At 70.9% G+C, this 24,374-nt stretch overlaps 2 protein-coding genes across 4 annotated transcripts; one reads left to right on the forward strand and one right to left on the reverse strand.

Moving 5' to 3' along the window:
* Positions 1-1,436: 1,436 nt before the first annotated feature.
* On the reverse strand, positions 1,437-18,288 carry RASIP1 (Ras interacting protein 1). Of its 3 annotated transcripts, XR_012039822.1 has the most exons (14): positions 17,988-18,288; positions 11,575-11,689; positions 10,725-10,871; positions 10,055-10,647; positions 9,619-9,968; positions 8,461-9,141; positions 7,596-7,633; positions 7,049-7,197; positions 6,843-6,952; positions 6,505-6,745; positions 5,735-5,907; positions 4,311-4,458; positions 1,723-1,988; positions 1,437-1,607 (listed from the first exon to the last, which is right to left on the reverse strand). XR_012039822.1 is itself a non-coding variant. In XM_072847791.1 (13 exons), exons 3-13 carry the CDS (start codon positions 10,856-10,858, stop codon positions 1,792-1,794), a joined length of 2,814 nt encoding a protein of 937 aa, XP_072703892.1. In that variant the 5' UTR covers positions 10,859-10,871; positions 11,575-11,689; positions 17,988-18,288; the 3' UTR covers positions 1,437-1,791. The 3 variants fall into 3 exon arrangements, 2 of the variants coding, with proteins under 2 accessions (XP_072703892.1, XP_072703893.1); XM_072847791.1 differs by having other exon boundaries at positions 1,437-1,988; XM_072847792.1 differs by lacking the exon at positions 11,575-11,689 and having other exon boundaries at positions 1,437-1,988.
* Positions 18,289-19,662: 1,374 nt separating this feature from the next.
* Positions 19,663-24,310, forward strand: IL11 (interleukin 11). Its single transcript, XM_072847765.1, has 5 exons — positions 19,663-20,306; positions 21,978-22,159; positions 22,362-22,448; positions 23,139-23,297; positions 23,887-24,310. The coding sequence occupies exons 1-5, from the start codon at positions 20,300-20,302 to the stop codon at positions 24,049-24,051; spliced, it is 600 nt and encodes a 199-aa protein (XP_072703866.1). The 5' UTR covers positions 19,663-20,299; the 3' UTR covers positions 24,052-24,310.
* Positions 24,311-24,374: the final 64 nt, after the last annotated feature.

Raw genomic sequence — 24,374 nt, forward strand, 5'->3', positions numbered from 1 at the left:
CGGAGGGGGGTGGGGGGGAACCGAGAGGGAATTTATTGCCCCCCGCCCGAAGAAGGGGGGGATGTGGGGCCCCCCATGGATATCTCCGCCCCCCCCGGGGGTCCGCAGTCCCCACAAACTCATGGTTTGGGGGGGGGATCCGTTGCTCCCCCACCGCCCCCCTCACCAGTGCTACCCCAGGAGGTCGAAGACGAGGCCGGGGGACAGCCCCGAGGGGGGCAGCTGTGAGGATGGGGGACACAGCACCCCCCGGCCCACCCCAGCGCAGCCCGACCCCCCTCCCGGCCCCCCCCAAACCGGAGCCGAGCAGGGGCTCCTCCAGGGTGCCTTGGATGGACCTGCAGGGCTCCGGCTGAGGAAACAGAGCAGGAGATGGGGGGGGCCCCCTCGGGTCCCGGGGGTCCCGTGGGGGTCGCGGGGGGCCCAGGGGGGTCAGGTTCCAGGGAAGCCCCAGGATGGGGTTGGGAGTGGGGCCCAGAGGTGGGGTTGGGGGTCCCGGGGTGGTTACTTGTTCTGGGGGGTGTCCGGGGCAGGGGGGCTTAGAGAACTCGGAGGTGCTCCCAGAGGGGTTTGGGGGCTCGGGGAGGTCCCAGAGAGGTTTGGGGGTCCCAGAATGATCGGGGGTGTCGCAGAGGGGTTCAGGGGGTTCTGAACCAGCCTTGGGGTGCCCAGAGGGGTTTGGGGGTTCTGGGGGTATCCCAGAGGGGTTTGAGGGGGTCCCAGGGGGAATAAGGGATCTTCCAGAGAGGTTTGGGGGGTCCCAGGAGGATCGGGGGGGGTCTCAGAGGGGTCTAGGGGTGTCTCAGAGGGGTTTAGGGGTCCTGGACCAGCCCTGGGGTGCCCAGAGGGGTCTGGGGGGGTCCCGGGTACCCGCGCCTGCTGCGCGGCCTCCTGCAGCTCCTCGAGGGAGCGCCTGGGGGCGGGGCCGGACCTGGGGGCGGTGCCAGACAGTGCCCCGCCCCCGGGGGAGGCCCTCCAAGCCCCGCCTTCCGTCCACCCCCAGGATCCCCCTCAGGCTCCACCCCCGGGTTCCCCCCTCAGGCCCCGCCCCCGGGAATCCCCATAAGACACGCCCCCACGGACACACCCCCGGCGGAAGCCCATCTCCACACCCCACAAACCCCGCCCACGGGGGGGCGTGCCCCCTGCACAGCCCTGCCCCACAGAGACACCGCCCCCTCGTGGCCACGCCCCCTTAGCCCCGCCCTCACCCGGCGGCCGCTGCGGGGCGACCCCCCCGCGATCCGTGTCCCCCCCCGACCCCTTGTGACCCCTCCGGGACCCCCAGGGGTCCCTCAGCCTTTAGGGGGTCCCGGCCCAGGGGGGATCCCCTGGCTCCCCTCACCCACCCCACGGGGCGCCGCAGTCCGTCTGTCTGTCCGTGTGGGCGCACACGCGTGTGCCAGGCGTGTCACCACAGGACCCTTATTGGGGGGGGGGACACACACACGGGTGAACACACGCAGGTGCCCCACGGTGGGGACCCCCCCCTGGCTCCGTGAGGGGAAACTGAGGACCGGGGGGGGCCTGGGTCCCTTTGGGGGGTCCTTGGGGTGGCCGTTGGTCCCGCGGGCGGTGGCCAGGTGGCTGCGGTCCCTCGGGGACACCTCGGGGGGGTCCCGCGGGCCGTGGCCGGGTGCCTTCGGTCCCTCGTGGCCACCCCCAAGGTGCCCCCGTTCCCCCGCGGGCGGTGGCCGGGCGCCCGCGGTCCCTCGGGGACACCTCGGGGGGGTCCCGCGGGCCGTGGCTGGGCGCCCACGGTCCCCTGGGGACCCCGGGTCCCCGCGGCGCTCAGGCGTCGCCCTGGGGCGCCAGGCCGCGCTGGTTGGCGGGCAGGGTGCCGCGCTCCCGCTCCCAGAGCAGGCGGCGCAGGCGGCAGAGCGGGCGCAGCAGCCCCTCCTCCCCCACCGGCGCCCCGGGGCGCAGGCGGAAGCCCTGGGCCGGCAGCAGCAGCGGGGGGTGCTCCGAGAAGCTCTCGAAGATGTCACCTGCGGGGGGGACACAGCCCGGGGGACGGCGATGAGGGGACGGGGACGGCGATGAGGGGACGGGGTGAACGAGGGGACGGGGGACAGCGATGAGGGGACGGGGGACGGCGATGAGGGGACGGGGCGGACGAGGGACGGGGACGGCGATGAGGGGACGGGGCGGACGAGGGGACGGCGATGAGGGGACGGGGATGGCGATGAGGGGACGGGGCGGACGAGGGGACGGCGATGAGGGGACGGGGTGAACGAGGGACGGGGGACAGCGATGAGGGGACAGGCGACGGCGATGAGGGGACGGGGGACAGCGATGAGGGACGGGCGGACGAGGGACGGCGATGAGGGGACGGGGACGGCGATGAGGGGACGGGGCGGACGAGGGACGGGGACGGCGATGAGGGGACGGGGGACAGCGATGAGGGGACGGGGCGGACGAGGGACGGCGATGAGGGGACGGGGGACGGCGATGAGGGGACGGGGCGGACGAGGGGACGGGGACGGCGATGAGGGGACGGGGCGGACGAGGGACGGCGATGAGGGGACGGGGATGGCGATGAGGGGACGGGGCGGACGAGGGACGGCGATGAGGGGACGGGGTGAACGAGGGGACGGGGGACAGCGATGAGGGGACGGGGACGGCGATGAGGGGACGGGGCGGACGAGGGGACGGCGATGAGGGGACGGGGGACGGCGATGAGGGGACGGGGACGGCGATGAGGGGACGGGGTGAACGAGGGACGGCGATGAGGGACGGGGACGGCGATGAGGGGACGGGGACGGCGATGAGGGGACGGGGTGAACGAGGGACGGGGGACAGCAATGAGGGGACGGGGACGGCGATGAGGGGACGGGGACGGCGATGAGGGGACGGGGCGGACGAGGGGACGGGGACGGCGATGAGGGGACGGGGCGGACGAGGGACGGCGATGAGGGGACGGGGGATGGCGATGAGGGGACGGGCGGACGAGGGACGGCGATGAGGGACGGGGTGAACGAGGGACGGGGGACAGCGATGAGGGGACGGGGCGGACGGGGGACGGTGATGAGGGGATGGGGGACGGCGATGAGGGGACGGGGGGGACAAGGGGACAGGGGACGGCGATGAGGGGACGGGGCGGACGAGGGGACGGCGATGAGGGGACGGGGTGAACAAGGGGACGGGGGACAGCGATGAGGGGACAGGCGACGGCGATGTGGGGACGGGGGACAGCGATGAGGGGACGGGGCGGACGAGGGGACGGCGATGAGGGACGGGGACGGCGATGAGGGGACGGGGCGGACGAGGGACGGGGACGGCGATGAGGGGACGGGCGGACGAGGGACGGCGATGAGGGGACGGGGTGAACGAGGGACGGGGGACAGCGATGAGGGGACGGGGACGGCGATGAGGGGACGGGGCGGACGAGGGGACGGCGATGAGGGGACGGGGGACGGCAATGAGGGACAGGGGGACAAGGGGACGGGGGACAGCGATGAGGGACGGGGGACGGCAATGAGGGACGGGGGACGGCAATGAGGGGACGGGGGACGGTGATGAGGGGACGGGGCGGACGAGGGGCAGGGACGGTGATGAGGGGACGGGGACGGCGATGAGGGGATGGGGCGGACGAGGGACAGGGGTGCAGGATGGGGAGAGGGGATGGGGACAGGGACACACAGTGTGGGGACAGGGGACAGGGATGTGGGATGGGGACACAGGGTGCAGGATGGGGACAGGAGATGGGGACAGAGGTGTGGGACAGGGACACAGTGTGGGGACAGGGGCGCAGGACGGGGACAGGGACAAGGAGTGCAGGATGGGGATGGGGACAGGGGTGCAGGACAGGGACAGGGATGCAGGATGGGGACAAGGGACAGGGACAGGGGTGTGGGATGGGGACAAGGGACAGGGACACAAGGTGCAGGATGGGGACAGGGGTGTGGGACAGGGACACACGGTGTGGGGACAGGGGCGCAGGACGGGGACAGGGGGTGGGATGGGGACAGGGACACGGGGTGCAGGATGGTGACAAGGGGTGTGGGATGGGGACAGGGACAAGGACAAGCGGTGCGGGATGGGGACAGGGACAGGGGTGCGGGATGGGGACACAGCGTGTGGGACGGGGACACAGACAGGGACAAGGGGTGCAGGACGGGGACAGGGATGTGGGACGGGGACACGGGGTGCAGGACAGGGTCGGGGGACAGGGACAAGCAAGGGGTTCGGGGACAAGGGGTGCAGGACGGGGATGGGGACAGGGACACAGTCACGGGATGGTGACGAGAGCCAGCGGCCAGCCGAGGGGGGCGGGACGAAGCGGGGGTGACGGGGCGGGTGACGCTCACCGGCGGTGGCCTGCTCGCGCTCCTCGGGCGGGGGGCTCCAGGCGGGGGGCGGGGGGCGGCCCAGCCCCAGCTGGTAATGGCGCAGGACGTGGTGCAGCTGCGCCGGGGACAGCGCCGGGTACTCGCCCCGCAGCCGCGCCCACGTCGCCTGGGGACACGTCGGGGACACGTCGGGGACGCGGTGGGGACGCCGTCCCTAACCCGCACCCCTGTCCCCGCGCCCGGCTCCCGGACACCTCCCCTGACCCGCGGCCCCCGGCCATGTCCCGTCTCCTGCCGAGTCCGTGCGTGTCCCGTCCCCCGTGTCCCCTCTTGTCGCCGTGGCCCTGTGCCCTGCGTCCCCACGCAGCCCTTCTCGTTGTCCCCACGGTGTCCCCAGAGCCCTTCTCAGTGCCCCCGCGTCCTCGCGGTGTCCCCATCGTGTCCCTGCAGCCCTTGTTGCCGTGTACTCCCCACACCCCTTTTCATTGTCCCCGTGTCCCCACAGTGTCCCCACTATGTCCCTTGTCCTTGCTGTGTCCCCATGGTGTCCCCATGCCCCTTCTCACTCTCCCCGTGTCCCCACAGTGTCCCCACACCCCTTCTCAGTGCCATGTCCCTGTGCCCCTTCTCCTTTCCATGTCCCCGTGTCCCTTGTCCTTACCATGTCCCCATGACACCGCACACCCCTTCCAATTGTCCCCAACCATGTCCCTTGTCCTTCTCACGTCCCCGTGGTGTCCCCACACCCCTTTTCATTGTCCCTGCGCCCCACGGTGTCCCCACGGCATCCCTTGTCCTCGCTGTGTCCACATGTCCCTGCACCCCTTGTCTTTGCCACGTCCCCACATCCCTTCTAATTGTCCCCATGTCCCCACTATGTCCCTTGTCCTTGCTGTGTCCCCATGGTGTCCCCATCACGTCCCCACGCCCCTTCTCGCTGTCCCTGTGTCCCCGCCGTGTCCCCATCACGTCCCCACGCCCCTTCTCGCTGTCCCTGTGTCCCCACCGTGTCCCCATCACGTCCCCACGCCCCTTCTCGCTGTCCCTGTGTCCCCGTGTCCCCATCACGTCCCCACGCCCCTTCTCGCTGTCCCTGTGTCCCCGCCGTGTCCCCATCACGTCCCCACGCCCCTTCTCGCTGTCCCTGTGTCCCCGCCGTGTCCCCATCACGTCCCCACGCCCCTTCTCGCTGTCCCTGTGTCCCCGCCGTGTCCCCATCACGTCCCCACGCCCCTTCTCGCTGTCCCTGTGTCCCCGTGTCCCCATCACGTCCCCACGCCCCTTCTCGCTGTCCCTGTGTCCCCACGGTGCCCCCACCACATCCCCGCCCTCCTCATCCCCACGGCCCCCCACCCCTCCCATTGCCCCCCACGTCCCCGCAGCACCCCCTCTCCCTTCCGGGTCCCCGCTGTCCCCCGCCGTGTCCCCCGCCGTGTCCCCACCTTGCCGAGGCAGCTGCGGGGGGTGCAGAGGAGGTTGGCGGTGGCCGAGAGCTTGCGGAAGAACTCGCCGGCGATGTCGCCCAGCCCCAGCCCCGTCAGCCAGTCCAGCACCAGGTCCAGGTTGGTGCGGACCCGCACCGCCCGCCACCACTGGAAGAAGGGGCCGGCGCTGCCTGGGGGGGCACGGGGGGGGTCAGGGTGCTGCCCACCCCCCTGCCCGCCCCCCCTGCCCGCCCTTCCTGCCCGCGGAAAGAGGCAGCTTCCTGCAGGTCCCAGTGCGGACAATGGGAGGAAACTGGGGGGCGATGGGGAAGGGAGGGTGGGGGTGAAGGGCAGCCCCACGGCCTGGCCTGGGGATGGGGGACGTGGGGGGTGGGACCCATAGAGCTGCCCCACGGCGAGGCAGGGACACGCAGAGCCCCCCCACAGCACCAGGGACACACAGACATGTCCCACAGCCCCCCAGGGACACACCCACCCACCCCACAGCCCCCAGGAGCACCAGGGACCCACCCCACAGCCCCCCAGGACTGCCCCTCCCAGAGCACCAGTGACCCCCACCCCACTGCCAAAGACCCCCAGGACCGCACCCCCAGAGCAGCAGGGACCCACAGCCACGTTCCACAGCCCCCAGCACTGCCCCTCCCAGAGCACCAGGGACCCACGGACCCACCCCACAGCCCCCAGGAGCACCAGAGACCCACACCCCCACCCCACAGCCCCCAGAAGCACCAGGGACACCCCCCGCGCCCCCCGGCGCTGCCCCCCACCTTTCTCCATGAGGGTGTTGAAGAGGGAGGCGTTGGAGAAGAAGAAGAGGTAGCCGAAGGTCTGGGAGACCAGGTCGGGGTGCAGCTGGCAGTCGCGCGTCAGCTCCAGCGCCGTCTGGTAGACGGCCAGGGTGGGGCGGACGCCCTCGGGGACGCTGCCCAGGTCCTGCCCGGCGCTGGGCTCCCCGGCCCCCGAGAAGGGGTTGCTCTCCAGGAGGGCGGGCAGAGCCGAGTAGAGAGTCTGGGGGAGGGGGCACAAAAATGAGTGGGGGGCGCAGAAGTGAGGGAGGGGGTGTCGGGGGGTCACAGAGGGGTTTTGGGGGGGTTTGGGGGCTCACCTTGGTCAGGTAGTAGACGGACTGCTGGAAGGTGGACATGATCACCTCGTCCAGGACGCCCATGGCCTCGTCGCAGGTCTCCAGGTCGCTGGTCAGCTCCTGGCACGGGCCTGGGGGGGGACCACACACACGGAGGGAGGGCGATGTCACCCCTAAAAGCGAGGGGCGCACCCCCCCTGCCCCCCCCGAGGGGGGTGAGGGCTCACCCTCCAGCTCCAGCTCCTTCTCCAGCTCCAGCACGTGGCCCTGGGCCAGGTTGAGCAGCTCCATGGCGTTGGCCAGCCAGAGCATCAGGGGCCGCAGGTCGGCCGCCACCGCCTCCGTGCTCAGCGCCGCGGGGGCCGCATCCTGCTGGCTGCGGAGGGGGGGGAACGGGGGGGTGTCACCCCGCGGGACCCCCAATGCCTGCGGGGTCTGTGCCCCCCCCCAGGACTGGCTTTGGGGTCCCCCCCATGGGTCGGTTTTGGTGTCCCCTCTACCAGGACTGGCTTTGGGGTCAATCCCCAAAATGGGCTGGTTTTGGGGTCTCCTCCCCATGGGCTGGTTTTGGGGTCCCCTCCACCAGGACTGGCTTTGGGGTCCCCCCCATGGGCTGGTTTTGGGGTCCCCTCCACCAGGACTGGCTTTGGGGTCCTCTCCACCAGGACTGGCTTTGGGGTCAATCCCCAAAATGGGCCGGTTTTGGGGTCCCCTCCACCAGGGATGGTTCCGGGGTCTGGTTCTGGGGGGCGCAGGGGTTTGGGGGTCACTCACTTCTCCGGCTGCCGATCCCCGATCTCCTTGATCTTCTCCTGCCGGCAGAAACCCCTGTCAGTGTCTCCATGTCCTCCCATGTCCCCTTGTCCCCCACGTCCCTTGTGTCCCCCATGTCCCCCCCGTGCCCTGTGTCCATGTCCCTCCATGTCCTCCCCTCCCCCCGTGTCCCCCATGTCCCCATATCCCCGTGTCTCCCACATCCCCTCTGTCCCTCATGTCCCCCCATATCCCTCCACGTCCCCATGGGTCCCCCGTATCCCCCACACCCCCTCTGTCCCCTCATATCCCTCCATGTCCCCGTGTGTCCCCGATGTCCCCGTGTCCCCCACACCCCCTCTGTCCCCCATATCCCTCCATGTCCCCGTGTGTCCCCGATGTCCCCATATCCTCATGTCCCCTGTCCCCCACGTCCTCCCATATTCCTCCACATCCCCACGTCCCTCTGTCCCCATCCCTGTGTCCCTGTGTCCCCCACATCCCCACATCCCCGTGTCCCCCACACCCTCTGTCCCCCATATCCCTCCATGTCCCCGTGTGTCCCCCATGTCCCCATATCCTCATGTCCCCTGTCCCCCACGTCCTCCCATATTCCTCCACATCCCCACAACCCCCTCGTCCCTCTGTCCCCATCCCCGTGTCCCTGTGTCCCCCACATCCCCGTGTCCCCCACACCCCCTCTGTCCCCCCATATCCCTCCACGTCCCCATGTGTCCCCCACGTCCCTGTGTCCCTCCATGTCCCCCCATCCCCACATCCTCGTGTCCCCTGTCCCCCACGTCCTCCCATATCCCTCCACGTCCCCATGTCCCCCATCCCCCGTGTCCCCCATGTCCCCATCCCCCCGCGTCCCCCCCCTCGTTACCCAAACGGTCTCCTTAACGAGCAGAGCCACGCGGGAGAGCAGCGCGGGGAAGTGCTCGGGCGGGAAGGCGCGGGCGGCGTGTTCCAAACACAATCCCAAGAGGAAAGCGGGGGCCAGCGCCCCGATCCCGGCTCCCGGCCCGCATCCCTCGGGCAACCGGACGATCTCCCGCAGCAGCACCTCCTCGTCCTGGGGTCGGTACCGCAGCTCCGGCCGGGGGCTCTCCAGGCAGCTCCGCAGGGCCTCCTGCCGCTCCTGGGGGGACCGCCCGCACCCCGGGCACCCCAGGGCCCCCGCCAAGCCGGGGGAGGGCCAGGCGTGGGGCAGCCAGGGGGGCCGCGGGGCGGGGGACCCCCCCGCTGCGCCCCGGGGGTCCTTGTAGAGGAAGAGGAAGTGCTGGCCCAGCCCCAGCAGGTCGCCGGGGTTGAGGGGGGCTTGGCGCAAGAGGGGGGCTCCGTTGTGGGTGACGGGGGCCCCCCGAAAAGGCCGGACGGTGGCGGTGGGGGCGGTGTCGGCGTCGGCCCCCTCCTCGGCCGCCCGCACCAGGCAGTGGCGGGGCAGGATGTCGGGGGCGTTGAGGAAGGTGTCGACGAGGCAGCCCCCCGCTTTTTCGGGGGCCCCCCGGCGTTCGGGGCGGCCGAAGACGTGCTGGGGTCGGGTCATCACGTAGATGACAAAGTCCTGTGGGGCGGGAGAGGGGGTGAGGGGGGCGAGGAAAAGGGGGGACTTGGGGGAGAGGAAAGGGGAGGGGGATTTGGGGGCAAGGAAAGGGGGGACTTTGGGGGTGAGGAAAGGGGAGGGACTTTGAGGGGCAAGGAAAAGGGAAGGGGATTTGGGGGGCAAGGAAAAGGGATGGGGGACTTTGGGGGTGAGGAAAGGGAGGGGGACTTGGGGGGGCGAGGAAAGGAGGGGCTTTGGGAGGCAAAGAAGAGGGAGAGGGGCTTTGGGGGGCAAGGAGAGGGGACTTGGGGGCAAGGAGAGGGGGGACTTTGGGGGGCAAGAAAAGGGGAGGGGACTTTGGGGGGCGAGGAAGGGGGACTTTGGGGGCAAAGAAGAGGAAGGGGGCTTTGGAGGGCGAGGAAAGGGGAGAGGGACTTGCGGGGGGGCGAGGAAAAGGGGGGAACACTTTGGGGGTCCCCCCACGCGCCCCCCACTCACCTGCTTGCCGTAGCCCTGCAGCAGGAGGAAGTAGGGGTGCTGCTGGGGGGGCTGGATGAGGCACTGCGAGAGCTGCTCCAGGCCGGCGCCCTCCCCCGCCTCCTCCTCGCCGGCCGCCCCCTCCCCAGAGGGGGTTTCGGGGGGTCCCTCGTCGGTTGGGGGGGTCCCGGCTTCGCCCCCCGCCACGCTCAACACCGTCTTCCGTTCCCGACGCCGTTTGGTGCTGAGGTTCATGTCGCTGATGCTGCGGCGCAGCGAGAGGTTGTCGGCGCGTTCTTTGGGGGGGGCCGGGCCCCCCGATGCCGCTCGCGAGCGGCTCTTCTGCAGCCGCCGGGCCTGAGCGTCGATACCTGGGGAGGGCGGGGGGACATCGGCGTCACCCACCCACCCCCGGCACCGCTGGCACCGCCAAGGACGGGGGGGGGACACGACTCACCGGTGGTCTCGGCGTCCTCGCCCTCGCAGATGCGCTCCACCTCTTGCCGCCGGCGGATCTCGAAACGCCGGGAACAGCCAGTTTTCGGTTTCCAGACGTCCTGGAGCACCAAGGGTCGCTCGCCGTCGCCCACCGGCCGCAGGTGCTCCACCTGCCAAGCCCCCCCGGGACTCCCCGGGCGCCCCACCACGTCGCAGAGGACGTATTCTCCCGACGTTCCCTCTTCCGGAGCTAAACCGTAACGTTCCAAAGCTTCCCGCACCAGCTGCCGGGCGGTGGATCGCGGAGTAGCCAAGACGCTCTTGTAGTTAGCCCCACGGGAGATGTCCCCCCCAAAAATTTTGAGGATACCGGGGAGCTGGCGCTGGCCGGGGGGGTGTTCTCCCCCCACCAGGACCTCGGGTACCGGGTCCACCAGCTCCGCCAGCTTCTTCTCGCTGGCCCAACGCCCTCCGGCGCTGCCGGCACCCGTCCCAGCGCCGCTGCGGTGGAAGAGGTTGGAGAGACGCTTGTGCCGCGAGGGTTTGGTTTTGCCGGGGGGACGCAGCTCCACCGTCTCGCTGCCGCGGCTGGCCGTGTCCGAGGAGGTCGATCTGCAGGCGGGGAGGGGGTTACGGGGGACGGCGGGGGCGGGTTGGGGGCGCGGGGATGGCAAAGAGGGGGGTCTCACCTGACGGAGCCGGCGCTGGGCCACCGGCGACTCATCTTGGCCAGGCGCTTCTTGGGGGAGTTGATCCAGAGGCCGACGGGGAAATGGAGTTTCCCGAAACGGGGGCTGCCCTCCTTGCGATCCTCCGGGAACATGGCGACGGCGTTCCTGCGGGGACATCGAGGAGGTCGGGGACCCCACCCACCGCACCCCCAAACCCCATCACCCCCACAGGACACCCAGGGGGGGAAGCGTCCCCCCACCCAGGGCTCACCCTCACGCCGGGCAGGGGAGCCGGGACCCCCCCCTCGCCCCCAAATCACGGCCGTTACCGAATCCCACGGGTGCTTGGTCCCAGCAGCGGTTGTCCCCCCTCGGCTCAGCGCCGCAGCCCCATGTCCCACGTCCCCCCCTTTGTCTTGCTGCCTCTGGCGCGGTCACTGAGCAGTGATTTCCCTTCACGGCGCTGACAGAGGGGGGACAGGAAAGGGCGAGCCAGGCCAGGAAACCGGGATGGGGGGGCCGGGGTGGGGGCGGCATGGAGGGAAGCGGGGCCACACGGTGGGACGGGCACGGAGCGGGGCCACGGCTGAGGGCAGCAGCCTAGGATTTTGGGGAGCCGCAGGTGGCAGAGAAGGGGGGGTTGAGGTGGGGGTCCCCAGCCCCGCTAGGGCGGGGGGGCACCCCCGGCCCCACCCAGAGGGACTCAAAGACCGAGGTGTCCCCGTCCTTTGCTGTCAGAGGCCTGACGCTGCGGTGACAGTGGGGTCGGGGCCACCGCAAGGTGCCTCTGCCCCCCAAACCTTGGCTGAACCCCAGCATGGGGCAGCCTGCACCCCCATCCCCGCATGTCCAGGCCCCCAGGACTCACCCTCATGATGGCAGCCACTGCTAGGGGTCCGGTTGGTGCTGGGGGGGGGGGGCAAAGGAGGCTGCTGGGTCACAGCGCCCAGGGTCCCTCCTGTCCCAGGGGACACACTGCATCCCTGTGGGGAAGGAGATGCTCAGCTGTGCCCACCCCCGGCCCTGCTCATGGCTGGCACCGGCTGTGTCCCCACAGGTAGCCTTGGGATGGGGGAAGAGACAAGCTGGGCCAGCTTCACCGCTGGGGAGGGAGGGAGGGGAGAAGGGTGTCGATGCCCTCACACAAGAGCCCCCTAAACCCAACCTCCCCCCTCACAGGGTCCCTCCCAGAGCCAAGCTTCGCCCCAGACCCTCTTCCCGTCCCCTCAGGCCGGCCCCGTTCTCCTCCCCGAACACCCAGGGCGGTCCCATCCCCTTCTCCATACCCCCAGGGCGGCGCCGGCCCCCTCCCCGGCCCCCAAGGGCGGCCCCATCCCCTCATGGCCGCCCGCAGCCGCCCCGGGCCGGGAACCGCCGGCGCCGCCGCCATCGCCCCTTCCCTCCCTCACAGCCGGGCCCGCCCACTCCGCCCCGTCCAGGGCTCCCATTGGCTGAGCCCTTCCCGCCTCGGCAGGCGCGAGCCAATGAGAGCACAGAGCTCACCCGCGCGCCGCTCCCCCGCGTGGTCGACGCGAGCAACGAGCTCGCGGAGCGGGGAAAGGAAAGGGCAGTTTCGGCGGGAAGAGTGGGAGCCAATCAGAACGCGCAGAGGGGTGGCCACGCCCACCAGGAGCCGCCGCTCCTCAGAGCCACGCCCCGGCCACGCCCCTCTCCTCAGAGACCCCGGACCGGCCCGGAGCCGCCTGATCCCCCCCGGAGCCCCCAAAACCGCCCCAACCCCCCCCCAGCGTCCCCAAATCCCCCTGGAGCCCCCAAAACCGCCCTGCCCCCCAGCGTCCCCAAAACCGCCCCAAAACCCCCCAGCGTCTCCAATTCCCACCCGGCGCCCCCAAATCCGCCCCAAATCCCCCAGCTCCGCCCCCAGCTCCGCCCCCAGCTCCGCCCCGGAGCCCCCCCCCCCGCTGTTTGCGGCGCTCCTCCGCCAGGGGGCGCCACCGGGCAGGGGGGCGGGAGGCGCGTGCGGGGAGGCGCGTGCACGTCCATGTACATGCATGTATGTGAAAATACATACGGGCACTTAGACACCTATATATGTGCATACGTGTGCGTATGTGTGCACATCCACGTACGTACAGATACATACGGGCACATAGACACCTATACATGTGCATACGTGTGCGTATGTGTGCACATCCACGTACGTACAGACACCTACGGGCACATAGACACCTATACATGTGCATACGTGTGCGTATGTGTGCACATCCACGTACGTACAGATACATACGGGCACATAGACACCTATATATGTGCATACGTGTGCGTATGTGTGCACATCCACGTACGTACAGATACATACGGGCACATAGACACCTATACATGTGCATACGTGTGCGTATGTGTGCACATCCACGTACGTACAGATACATACGGGCACATAGACACATATATATGTGCATACATACGTGTGCGTACGTGTGCACATCCACGTACGTACAGACACCTACGGGCACATAGACACCTATATATGTGCATACGTGTATGTACGCGTGCACATCCATGCACATACAGACACCTAGGGGCACATAGACACGTATATATGCACATGTGTATGTATGCATGCACATCCATGCACATACAGACATCTATGGGCACATAGACACGTATATATGCACATGTGTGTACATACGTGTGCACATCCACATACATACAGACACCTATGGGCACATAGACACCCATATATGTGCATACATGCACATATGCTCCCATACATACATATATATGTGCATACATGTACACGTGTAGGTATATGCACATATACATATGCGTGCGCGCATGTATGCAGACATACCTACGCGGACACACAGACACGTATATGCATACATGTACAGACAGATATACCTGCTCGCACATGTACATACGCAGACATACGTACACAGACACATGCACGTGCCTATGCCTACACGCACGTACACAGACATACGCACGTATACAGACATGTACATACACAGACACACGCACATGTGCCTACATGTATGTAGACAGACATACACATGCACATACATGTATGTAAAGAGGCCTAGATAGACGCACACGTATACGCATATATGTACGTACACAGAAGACATGTGCGCGTGTACATATGCACGCGTGTACAGGTACAGACGCACGCAGACACATATACATGTGCATACATGCGCATACAGCCATGCATGTATATATGCGTACATGTACGTACAGAGACTTACGCGCGTGTACATACGCACGCGCGCGTGTACGCAGACGTGCACACGTGTACAGAGGCACACGTGTACATATAGGGATGCGTACAGGCGTCCATACGTACACGTGTGCATACACACAGGCACACGTACCCGCACGCGCGGACCTGCAGGCATGCACACGCGCACACGCGCATACAGACGTGGACATACAGACACGGACGTACATACAGACGCGGACATACAGACGCGGACATACAGACACAGACATACAGACACGGACATACAGACACAGACATACAGACGCGGACGTACGCGCGCACGCGTACCTACACACGCGTGCCCACGGCCACGCGTGTTCACACGCGCGCGTGTACGCCCGTCCGTCTGCGCACGCCTGCTGCGCGCGCGGGCTCTCTGTCCGTCTGTCCGTCCCACCGACAGCCGGGGGGGTCCCCAGCCCCTTCCCCTTCCCCTCCCCTTGGCCCCGGGCCCCTCCAGGGTCTGTCCCTCCGTCCGTCTGTCCGTCCGTCCGGCACCCAGGCTCAGCCCCAGCCCCCCCCCCCGTCCCTCTGTCCCTCTGTCCGTCCTGCCTGCACCCTATGCACCCCTGCACCCCCCCTTGGCCCCGGGCCCCCCCCGGGGTCTGTCCCTCCGTCCGTCTGTCCGCCCGTCTGTCCGTCCGGCACCCAGGCCCAGCCCCAGCCCCCCCCCCCCCCCCCCGTCCCTCTGTCCGTCTGTCCCTCTGTCCGTCCTGCCTGCACCCTATGCACCCCTGCACCCCCTTGGCCCCGGGCCCCCCGGGGTCTGTCCCTCCGCCCGTCCGGTCCGTCCGTCCGTCCGTCCCTCCCGCACCCAGGCTCAGCCCCGGCCCCCCGTCTCCCGTCCATCCGTCTGTCTGTCCGTCCGCCTCTCCCACCTACACCCGGCTGCACCCCTGCACCCCCTTGGCCCCGGGCCCCCGGGGTCTGTCCCTCCGTCCGTCCGTCCGTCCTCCCGCACCCAGGCTCAGCCCCGGCCGTCCCCCGGCCGGCCGTCTGTCCGTCTGTCCGTCTGTCCGTCTGTCCGTCTGTCCGTCCGTCCGGGCTCTCCTCCAGCCCCCCCCCTGCGGTCGGCCTGGGCCTGCCCCGACCGGGGGCATTTGCGTCAAAGCCGCCCCCGCCCCCCCGCGGCCTGTGCGGGGGGACAGACGGACGGACGGACGGACGGACGGACACGGGGGAGGGGGTGACCCGTGTGTTTGTGTGAAGCCGCTGCTGACGCCAGCGACTGCCCCCCCCCAGGGCGGGGTGGGGGAGATGGGGGTCATGGGGGACCCCGGGGACGTGGGGGGTGCAGGGAGATGGGGGGTTATGGGGGCTGGGGGGCTTGGGGGAACTGGGGGGCTTCAGGAGTTTGGGGGTTATGGGGGCCGGGGGTGCTGGGGGAGCTGGGGGTGGGGGAGCTGGGGGGCTGGGGGACCCTGGGGACTTGGGGGTGCAGGGAGATGGGGGCTTATGGGGGTTATGGGGGACTGGGGGGGCGGGGGACATAGGGGGCTACGGGGCCCTGGGGGCTGCAGGAATTGGGGGCTGGGGGAGGTGGGGGTGCGGAAGCCGGGGGACCCCAAGGAGCTGGGGGGTGGGGGACCCTGGGGCTGCGGGGCTGGAGGTGGGGGGCTGCGGGGACACGGGGGGACGTGGGGAGCTGGAGGGGGCAGAGCGGGGACCCCATCCCCGGGGGGGGGGGGGGCCTGTGCTGGGGGACAGCCCGGGACACGGTGGCACCGGTGCCATGGCAGTGCCATGGCGGTGACGGTGCCATGGAGGTGACAGCGACGGTGCCGTGGCGGTGACGGTGCCATGGCGGTGACAGTGACGATGCCATGGCGGTGACGATGCCATGGCGGTGGCAGTGCCATGGCGGTGACAGTGACGGTGCCATGGCGGTGACGGTGCCATGGAGGTGACAGAGCCATGGAGGTGACAGCGACGGTGCCGTGGCGGTGACAGTGACATGGCAGTGACGGTGCCACCACACTGAGGATGCCACCATGTGCACCCACAGTGGGACATGGCGGTGACAGTGACAGTGACAGTGCCATGGAGGTGACGGTGACGGTGCCATGGCGGTGACAGTGACGATGCCATGGCGGTGACGTTGCCATGGTGGTGACAGTGACGGTGCCATGGCGGTGACGGTGCCATGGCGGTGACAGTGACGGTGCCATGGCAGTGACGGTGCCATGGTGGTGACAGTGACGGTGCCATGGCGGTGACGGTGCCATGGTGGTGACAGTGACGATGCCATGGCAGTGACGGTGCCATGGCGGTGACAGTGACGGTGCCATGGCGGTGACGGTGCCACCGCGCACACCGGTGGCAGGCCGGGCCCACGTGTGCTGCCGGCACACCCAAACACCGCCGGCTGTTGCCGCTGGTGGCCACCCCACGGTGACTCCGGCTGCTCCCTGGGGGGGGAGGGGGGGGGCCGGACACGCCACCGGTGGGTGCCCCCGCACCGCGCGGCCGCATCCTGCCGGGCCCCCTCGGCGTCACCACCGGCCGCGCCTGACGCACGTCCCCTCCCGCCCCCTCGGCGCGGACGCAAGCGCCGGTGATGGATGGGGCGACCGCGGCGGCGGGGCCGACCACCCACCCCGGCCAGCGGCCAACGCTTCTCCCCACCGTCCCCCCCCAAAACCACCGCGGGGACCGGTGGTACGCGGTGCCGGTGCGGGTTGGGGGGCAACACCCAACCCCCCACCCCCCCCCCAAAAAAAAAACCCACCACCGTCTGGGAAAACACCCAAAGGGCACCCGACCGCGGTCGGCGGCACACGCAGGCACGCGGTACCGGCACGGCACAGCCGCCGGCACCGGCACCAGGCCAAGGGCGCAGCCCGGCCGCCCCACGTGCCGGGACAGGCCGCGGCGGGCGGCGGGGGTGCCGGGGTCCCCCCGGTGCGGCGAGGGCAGGCGGGGCGGGCAGGGCCGGGCAGGAGCTGCCGGTTTTTTCCCCCCACCGTCACCTGGCAGCTAAATATTTACCGCGCCGGCTGTTTGCCTTGGCAAGGCCGCCGCCGCCGCCGCCACCGCCGCCGTGCCCTCACACGTCCGCGCCGCCGGCGCCCGGCCCCCCGCCCCGCGGCCACGCCGGCACGGCTGTGGGTGGCGGTGGCTATGGGGCAGGGGCTATGGGGCTATGGGGCAGGAGGCGCTGGCCGTGGGGCGGGTCTCGGTGGCCGTGGGGCAGCGGCAGGAGGCCGCAGATATAGGGCAGGACATTGGCTATAGGGCAGGAGACTGTGGCTGTGGGGCAGGAGGTGGTGGGTATGGGGCTATGGGGCAGGGGCTACGGGGCAGGAGGCGCTGGCCGTGGGGCAGGTCCTGGTGGCCGTGGGGCAGCGGCAGAAGTCTGCGGCTATAGGGCAGGATTCTGTGGCTATAGGGGGTGAGGCTATAGGGCAGGAGGTGGTGGCTATGGGGCAGGACTCACTGGCCGTGAGGCAGGTGCTGGTGGCCATGGGGCAGTGGCAGGAAGCCATGGCTATAGGGCAGGAGACTGTGGCTATAGGGCAGGGGCTGCAGCCATAGGGCAGGGGCCACGGCTGTGGTGAGGAACCACGGCTATAGGGCAGGGGCCATGGCTATAGGGCAGGGGCCGCAGCCGTAGGGCAGGGGCCGTGGCTATAGGGCAGAGGACATGGCTATAGGGCAGGGGCCGCAGCCATAGGGCAGGGGCCGTGGCTGTGGGGCAGGAAGCTGTGGCTATGGGGCACGGCCGTGACGCAGGGGCTATGGGGCAGCAGGCGGCTGCGGGGGCCGGGGGCCGGGGGCCGCTGCCTGCGGCCGCTGCCTGCGGCCGCCCGGGGCTTCCGCTGCTGCCGGCGCTGACGCCATCGGGGCCCCCCCGCCCCGCGTTGCCCAACGCGGGGGGACGGACGCCCCCACCCCCCCCCGACACCCCCACCCCTCCCCCCGCTCCCAAGGGACCCCACGGCCGGGCCCCTGCCCTCGGCCCCCAGCACCCACCCGTGGGTGGCCCTGGGGCGTGGGGGGTGCCTGCCGTGGGTGCTCGCCGTGGGTGCTCGCTGTGGGTGCTCGCTGTAGGTGCTTACCGTGGGTGCTATCCACGGGTGTTCACCGTGGGTGCTTGCTGTGGGTGTGCTCCATGGGTGCTCTCTGTGGGTGCTCTCCGTGGGTGCTCACAGTGGGTGCTATCCACGGGTGCTCTCCGTGGGTGCTCTCTGTGGGTGCTCTCCGTGGGTGCTCACGGTGGGTGCTATCCACGGGTGCTCTCCGTGGGTGCTCGCTGTGGGTGCTCACCGTGGGTGTGCTCCATGGGTGCTCTCTGTGGGTGTTCTCCGTGGGTGCTCACCACGGGTGTTCACTGTGGGTGATCTCCGTGGGTGCTCGCTGTGGGTGCTCTCCACGGGTGCTCTCCGTGGGTGCTCTCCGTGGGTGAGCGCCACAGGACACCCGGCCCTTCAGGCCCCCGCCATGTCCCCACGCCCAGGGTGTCCCCACGCGAGGGATGTCCCCACGCGGGAAGTGTCCCCACGCCCGGGGCATCCCCGGGCCGTCCCCACGCGCGGTGGCCCCGCCCCGCCCCGCCCCTCCCGGCTCCCCCCGCCCCGGGGCGGTCCCGGCCGCCCGCAGCCCCACGGGGGGTCCCGGCGCTGACGCGCGTGGCGCGGCCCGGGGGGGCGGTGAGACATCGCCGGGGGGGGCTGCGGCCGGGGGGGGGGCTGAGTCAGCGCGGGGGGGGCGGCCCAGGGCGAGGGGGGTTGGGGGGGGGGTCCCCACGTCCACGCGCGGCCGGGTCGCGGGTGGAACCTGCTTCTGCAGCTCGGGGGGGGGCGGGGGGTTGTCCCCGGTGCCGGGCGGGCGCGGGGCGCGATGGAGCCGGGGCGGGCCCGATCCCGGTGCGGGCCCGATCCTGGTGCAGGACCGACCCGGTGCAGGGCCCGATCCCGGGGCGGGATGGAGCCGGTGCCAGCGGATCCCGGTGCGGGACGGACGCGGGACCGGACGGACCCCGGTGCGGGACGGACCCCGGTGCCGGGCTGGTGCCGGTGCAGGGCCCGATCCCGGTGCGGGACCGACCCCGGTGCGGGATGGACCCCGGAACCGGACGGACCCCGGTGCGGGATGGACCCGGTGCAGGGCCCGATCCTGGTGCGGGACCGACCCCGGTGCCGGCGGATCCCAGGACCGGACCGACCCCGGTGCGGGGCTGGTGCCTGTGCAGGGCCCGATCCTGGTGCGGGACCGATCCCGGTCCAAGCTGATCCCGGTGCAGGGAGGGATCCCGGTGCGGGACGGACCCCGGTGCGGGACCGACCCCGGTTCCGGACGACCCCGGTGCAGGCACCGACCCCGTCCCGACGCCCCCCCCGCGCCCCCCGGGCCCCGCTCCCGCCCCCGCCCCGTCCCGTCCCGTCGCGTCCCGCGGGGCCGGGGCCGCTCGGGGGCCGGTCGGGGGCCGGTCCCTCCGCCGGGGCGGAGCAGGGGCCGGTCCCGCGGGCTCCTCCCGGCCCGACCCGGCGGGACCGAGACCGGTGCGTGGGGCGGTGGTGAGGTGTGTGTGGAGGGGGGGGGGACGGGACTTGTGGGGGGGGGGGTTCCGCGTGTCCCGCCGCCCCCCGCGCCGTGTCCGCCGTGGGGGGTTTCTCTCCCCCCGGTGCGTTGCTGAATGGAAAAGCCGTGACTCAGGCGTGTGTCATCGCCGGCGGCGGCAGCGCCGGGATATAAGGGGCGGCGCGGAGCCGGGGCGTCACGCGGGGACACACGGACACGCTCCCGCCGCCACGCGGAGCCACGGGCGGCCGCTCCCACTCGAGTCCCCGCTGACGCCTCGGCGGCTCCTCCCGCCGGTGTTATCGTTGGAGTGGTGGGAGGGGGGGGGGGGAGCGTGTGAGTGGGAGCGTGGGTGTGAGTGGGAGCGTGTCAGGGTGAGTGGGAGAGTGTCCGTGACCGTGGGAGAGTGTCCGTGAGAGGGTAAGTGGGAGCGTGAGAGTGGGAGCGTGTCACGGAGTGTGGCCGTGAGAGGGGGAGGGTGTCACTCTGAGTGGGAGCGTGGGTGCGAGCGGGAGTGGGAGCGTGTCCGTGGGACCGCGAGTGTCTCAGGGAGTGGGGCAGTGCGAGTGGGAGCGTGGCCGTGACAGTGGGAGCGTGTCAGGAAGAGCGCGAGTGGGAGCGCGTCAGCCTGAGTGGGAACGTGTCAGCGTGTCCGTGGGAGCGTGAGTGGGGACACGGCAGCGTGAGCGTGGCCGTGAGTGTGTAAGGGCGCGTGCAAGCCCCTCGCACGGCAGCAGGGCCCCCCCTCCCCCCCCCCACGGTCCCGGCCCCGCCGCGGGTGGGTCCCGCAGGTGCGAAGGGCCCCGTCCCGCCCCGTGGGGACCCCGGGGAAGGACCCTCCCGCCCCGCCATGACAAGTAAGTGCCGCCTCGACGCGGGTGGGGGGCAGACACGCGTGGGGGGGGGGGGAAAGGAGCGGGCGAGCCCCGGGGCACCGGGACCGGGCAGCTCCGTGCCTCCCCCGCCGCTTCTCTATCCCCCCCCCCCGGGGTGGGGGGCGTGGGGGGTGTCCGCGGGTGGATCCTGCTCCCCCCAATACACCCCCCCACACACACACACCCACCCCACGGCCGCGGCGGGACCGGGCGCGTCCATCCCCGCCGCCTCGGGGCGCGGGCAGCTGCCGCCGCGCCTCAAACCGCAAACGGCCCCGGCGCACCTGCCCGCCCGCGGCGGCCGCGCCTCCGTGGGGAGGGGGTGAGTGGGTGGGTGTCGCGTGGACACGCGTGGACACCGGCCGCAGAGGTGTGAAGGCGCGCGCGGGGCGGGGGGTGGGGGGAGGGTGTCCCGCGTGGACACGGCGTCACGCGCGGACGGGGGTGTGCGGGCTCGCACACACGCACACAGAGGACCCCCCCCCTCCCTCTCCCCGTGCGGGTGGGCCCCCCACTCGCGGGGGCTCCCCAGGTGCCGCCCGCCCCTGACTCACCCCGCATCACTCTTTCCAGCCCGGACCTCACAGGACGGCGCCCGCCGCCGCCGCCCCCGCCCCCGCCCGCCGCCCCCGGGACGGGACCGGACGGGACGGGACGGGACGGGCACCCCCGCCCACGCTGCCCCGGGAGCCCCCAAATCCCGGGAGCCCCGGGAGCCCCCAGCCCCGGCATCCCCCGGAATACCGGGAGGGAGCACCGGGATCCCGCAGCCCACCGCTGCTACCGGGGCACCGGCCCCGGGAACCCCAAATTTCGGGAGCTCTGGGATCCCCCATCCCTGGGAGCACCGGGATCCGCAGGATCTTCCAGTCCCGGGACCACCGGGATCCCTCAGCCCCGGGAGTCCCGGGAACCCCGACAATCCCGGGAGCACCGCGATGCCCCGGCCCCGGGATTCCCCGGTAGCTCCGCGTCCCGGGATCCCCAGTCCTGGCATTCCCGGGAGCCCCCAGCCCCGGGACGCCCCGTAATGCCGGTAGCACCGGGATGCCCCAGCCCCGGGATCCCCAAATTCCGAGAGTCCTGGGATCCCCCAGCCCCGGGAGCGCCGGTATCCGGTATCCCTCAGCCCCGGCAGCCCCGGGAACTCCGGGATCCCCCAGCCCCGGGAGTCCCGGGAACACCGGGATCCCTCAGTCCCGGCATCCCCGGGAGCACCGGGAGCTCTCAGTCCGGGGATCCCCCAGCCCCGGCAGCACCGGGAGCCCCCGGTCCCGGGTTCCCCATCCCCGGCATCCCCAGGATCCCGCAGCACCGGCAGCTCCGGGACCTCCGGGAGCTCCCAGCCCCGGTATCCCCGACATCCCCGGGACCCCCGGGAGCTCCGGGAACCCCATCCCCGACATCTCCGACGTCCCCGGGACCCCCGGGAGCTCCCAGCCCCGACGTCCCCGGGACCCCCGGGAGCTCCGGGAACCCCATCCCCGACATCCCCGACGTCCCCGGGACCCCCAGCCCCGGTATCCCCGACATCCACGGGAGCCCCGGGAGCCCCCAGCCCCGCGACATCCGGGAACACCGGGAGCCCGGGGGATCCCCGGGAGGCGGCTGCGGTTCCCCCACCCACACCCCACGCGTGTTTCCGTCCCGCAGGTTCGCTGTGGCGGGCGCTGCTGGCGCTGCTGGGGCTGTGGCCGGGGCTGTGGCCGGGGCCGTGCCCGGGGCTGGCGGTCGCCCCCCGCCTGCGCCCCCCGGACCCCCGCGCCGACCTCGACAGCGTCATCAGCCTGGCCAAGGCCCTGCTCAGCGACACCAAGGCTTTCCTCGCGCTCCTCGTGGGTACCCCCCCACCCCACGCCACCCCACGCAACCCCACGCCACCCCACGGCATGCCCCGCCCCCCCCGCTTAGCCTCATCCCCCCCCCGCTCAACACCGCCCCCCCCCCAGCCCCACAACCTCCCCCCAACCCTCTCCCCGCCCCCCCACGCGTGGTGGGGGTGGTCCCGCGTGGGCTGAACCCACGTCTCGCCGGCAGAAGTCGCGGTTCCCGGCGGAGGGGGAGCACAAGCTGGACTCGCTGCCCGTCCTCTCCATGAGTGCCCCGGAGCTGGCCAACATCCAGGTAGGGCGGCGTGGGGGGACACGGACACGGGTGGGAGGGGGGCTTGGGGTGCTGAGGTCATTGGGGTGCCCGTGGGTGTGGGAGCGGGGTCACTGTGTCCATGGGGTCTTCTCTGGGTGTGGGAGAGGGGTCTCGTGGGTATAGGAGTGGGATCCCCGTGGGAGTGTGGACCTTGTGGGTGTGGGAGCAGGGTCGCCCTGGGCTTGGGGTCCCCGTGGGTGTGGGAGTGGGGTCCCTTTGGGTACGGGATCGTGTTCCCCCTGTGTAGGAGTGGATTCCCCGTGGGTGGGAGCATGTTCCCCGTGGGGTCTGCCCGGTCCTGGGAGCGGGTTCCCCGTGGGCATGTGTTCCCCGTGGGCGGGGGTGTGTTCCCCGTGGGGTCCCCCTGGGCATGGTAGCATGTTCCCCGTGGGTATGGTGTCCCCGTGGGCGGGAGCTTGTTCCCCGTGGGGTCCCCTCCTTCCTGCGAGCAGGTTCCCCGTGGGGTCCCCGCCATCCTGGGAGCAGGTTCCCCGTGGGTATGGGTTCCCCGTGGGGTCCCCGCGGTCCTGGGGATGGGTGGGTATGGGTTCCCCGGAGCGGGGGTGGGGGGGTGGGGTGGGGTGTGTGGGTTCCCCGGGCGTGGCAGCGGGTTCCCGCGGGTGGGAGGGGGCTCCCCCGCCACGGGCGCGGCCCTGACGTGCGGCGCAGGCGGCGGGGGCGCTGGGGCGGCTGAGCGGGGACCTGCAGCGGTACCAGCGGCACCTGGAGTGGCTGCGGCGGGCGGGGCCGGCGCTGCGGCCGCTGGAGCCCGAGCTGGGAGCCCTGCAGGCCCGCCTGGACCGGCTGCTGCGGCGGCTGGACCACCTGGTAGGCGGGGCTCCGGGGCGGGGCCCCGGGGCGGAGCTGGGGGCGGGGCTTCGGCCGGGCGCGGTGAGGGCTCTGGGATGAGGCTGGCGGGGAAAGAGGCGGGGCTTCGGCCGCATCGAACACCTGGTGGGAGGGGCCTCGGGGGCGGGGCTTGGGGGGCGGGGTGAGGGGCTCTGGGATGAGGCTGGCGGGAAAGAGGCGGGGCTCCGGCGAGGGGGCGGGGCCGCTGAGGGCGGAGAGTGGGGTGGAGGGGCGTGGCCTGGCTGACGGGGCGCGGCTTCTGGTGCTAAAGTAGGGGCGGAGTTTCTGCCAGGAGGGGCGGGGGCTGTCTGCCTGGGGGCGGGGCTTGCTCACCGCAAGCACCTGTCTGGAAGGGAGGCGGGGCAAGCGCGGAGGGGGCGGGGCCGCTGCGGCGGGGGGCGCGTCCGTCGCGAAGGGGCGGAGCTCCCGCGCCGGGTGGGGCGTGTCCTTTGCCAACGGGGCGTGGCTTCCCCCGCTATCCCTACCCCGGCGCCGCGCATCCCCCCCCCCACGCGTGTTTCCCCCCCACGCGTGTCCACGCCCGCCCACGCGTGTCCCCCGTCCCCAGCTGTCCCGCCTGAGCCTGACCCGCCCCAGCGCCCCGCAGCCGCCGCTGCCCGCCCCCGGCTCGCCCTGGGCGGCCGTGCAGGCCGGCCACGCCATCTTCCACAGCCTCCACCTCTACCTGGACTGGGCCTCCCGCGCCCTCGTCCTGCTGCGCAACAAGCTGTGACGCCGCCGCCCCCTAATTTATTGTTATTTATTAGCCTTATCGTATTGCCCTCCTTATTTTATTGTTAATTATTATTATTAATTAATTAATTACCCCCCGCCCGCTCCCGGGGACCCCCCGACGCTCAGGGACCCCTCCCCCGCGGGCCGCCGTAATTTATTGACTCGGGCCCCAGCTCGGCCCCTTTTTTTAATCTTTTTTTTTTAAGAGAAAAGAAATATAAACTTGTTTTTGGAAGAAAACAATAAAAAATATAAAGTTTGAAGGTGACGCAGCGTCTGCACGGGGTGGGGGGGAGCGGGCAGGGGATGGGGGTGCAGGCA

The sequence above is a fragment of the Ciconia boyciana genome, chromosome 28 (genome assembly GCF_034638445.1).
Source record: "Ciconia boyciana chromosome 28, ASM3463844v1, whole genome shotgun sequence".
Lineage (NCBI taxonomy): Eukaryota > Metazoa > Chordata > Aves > Ciconiiformes > Ciconiidae > Ciconia > Ciconia boyciana.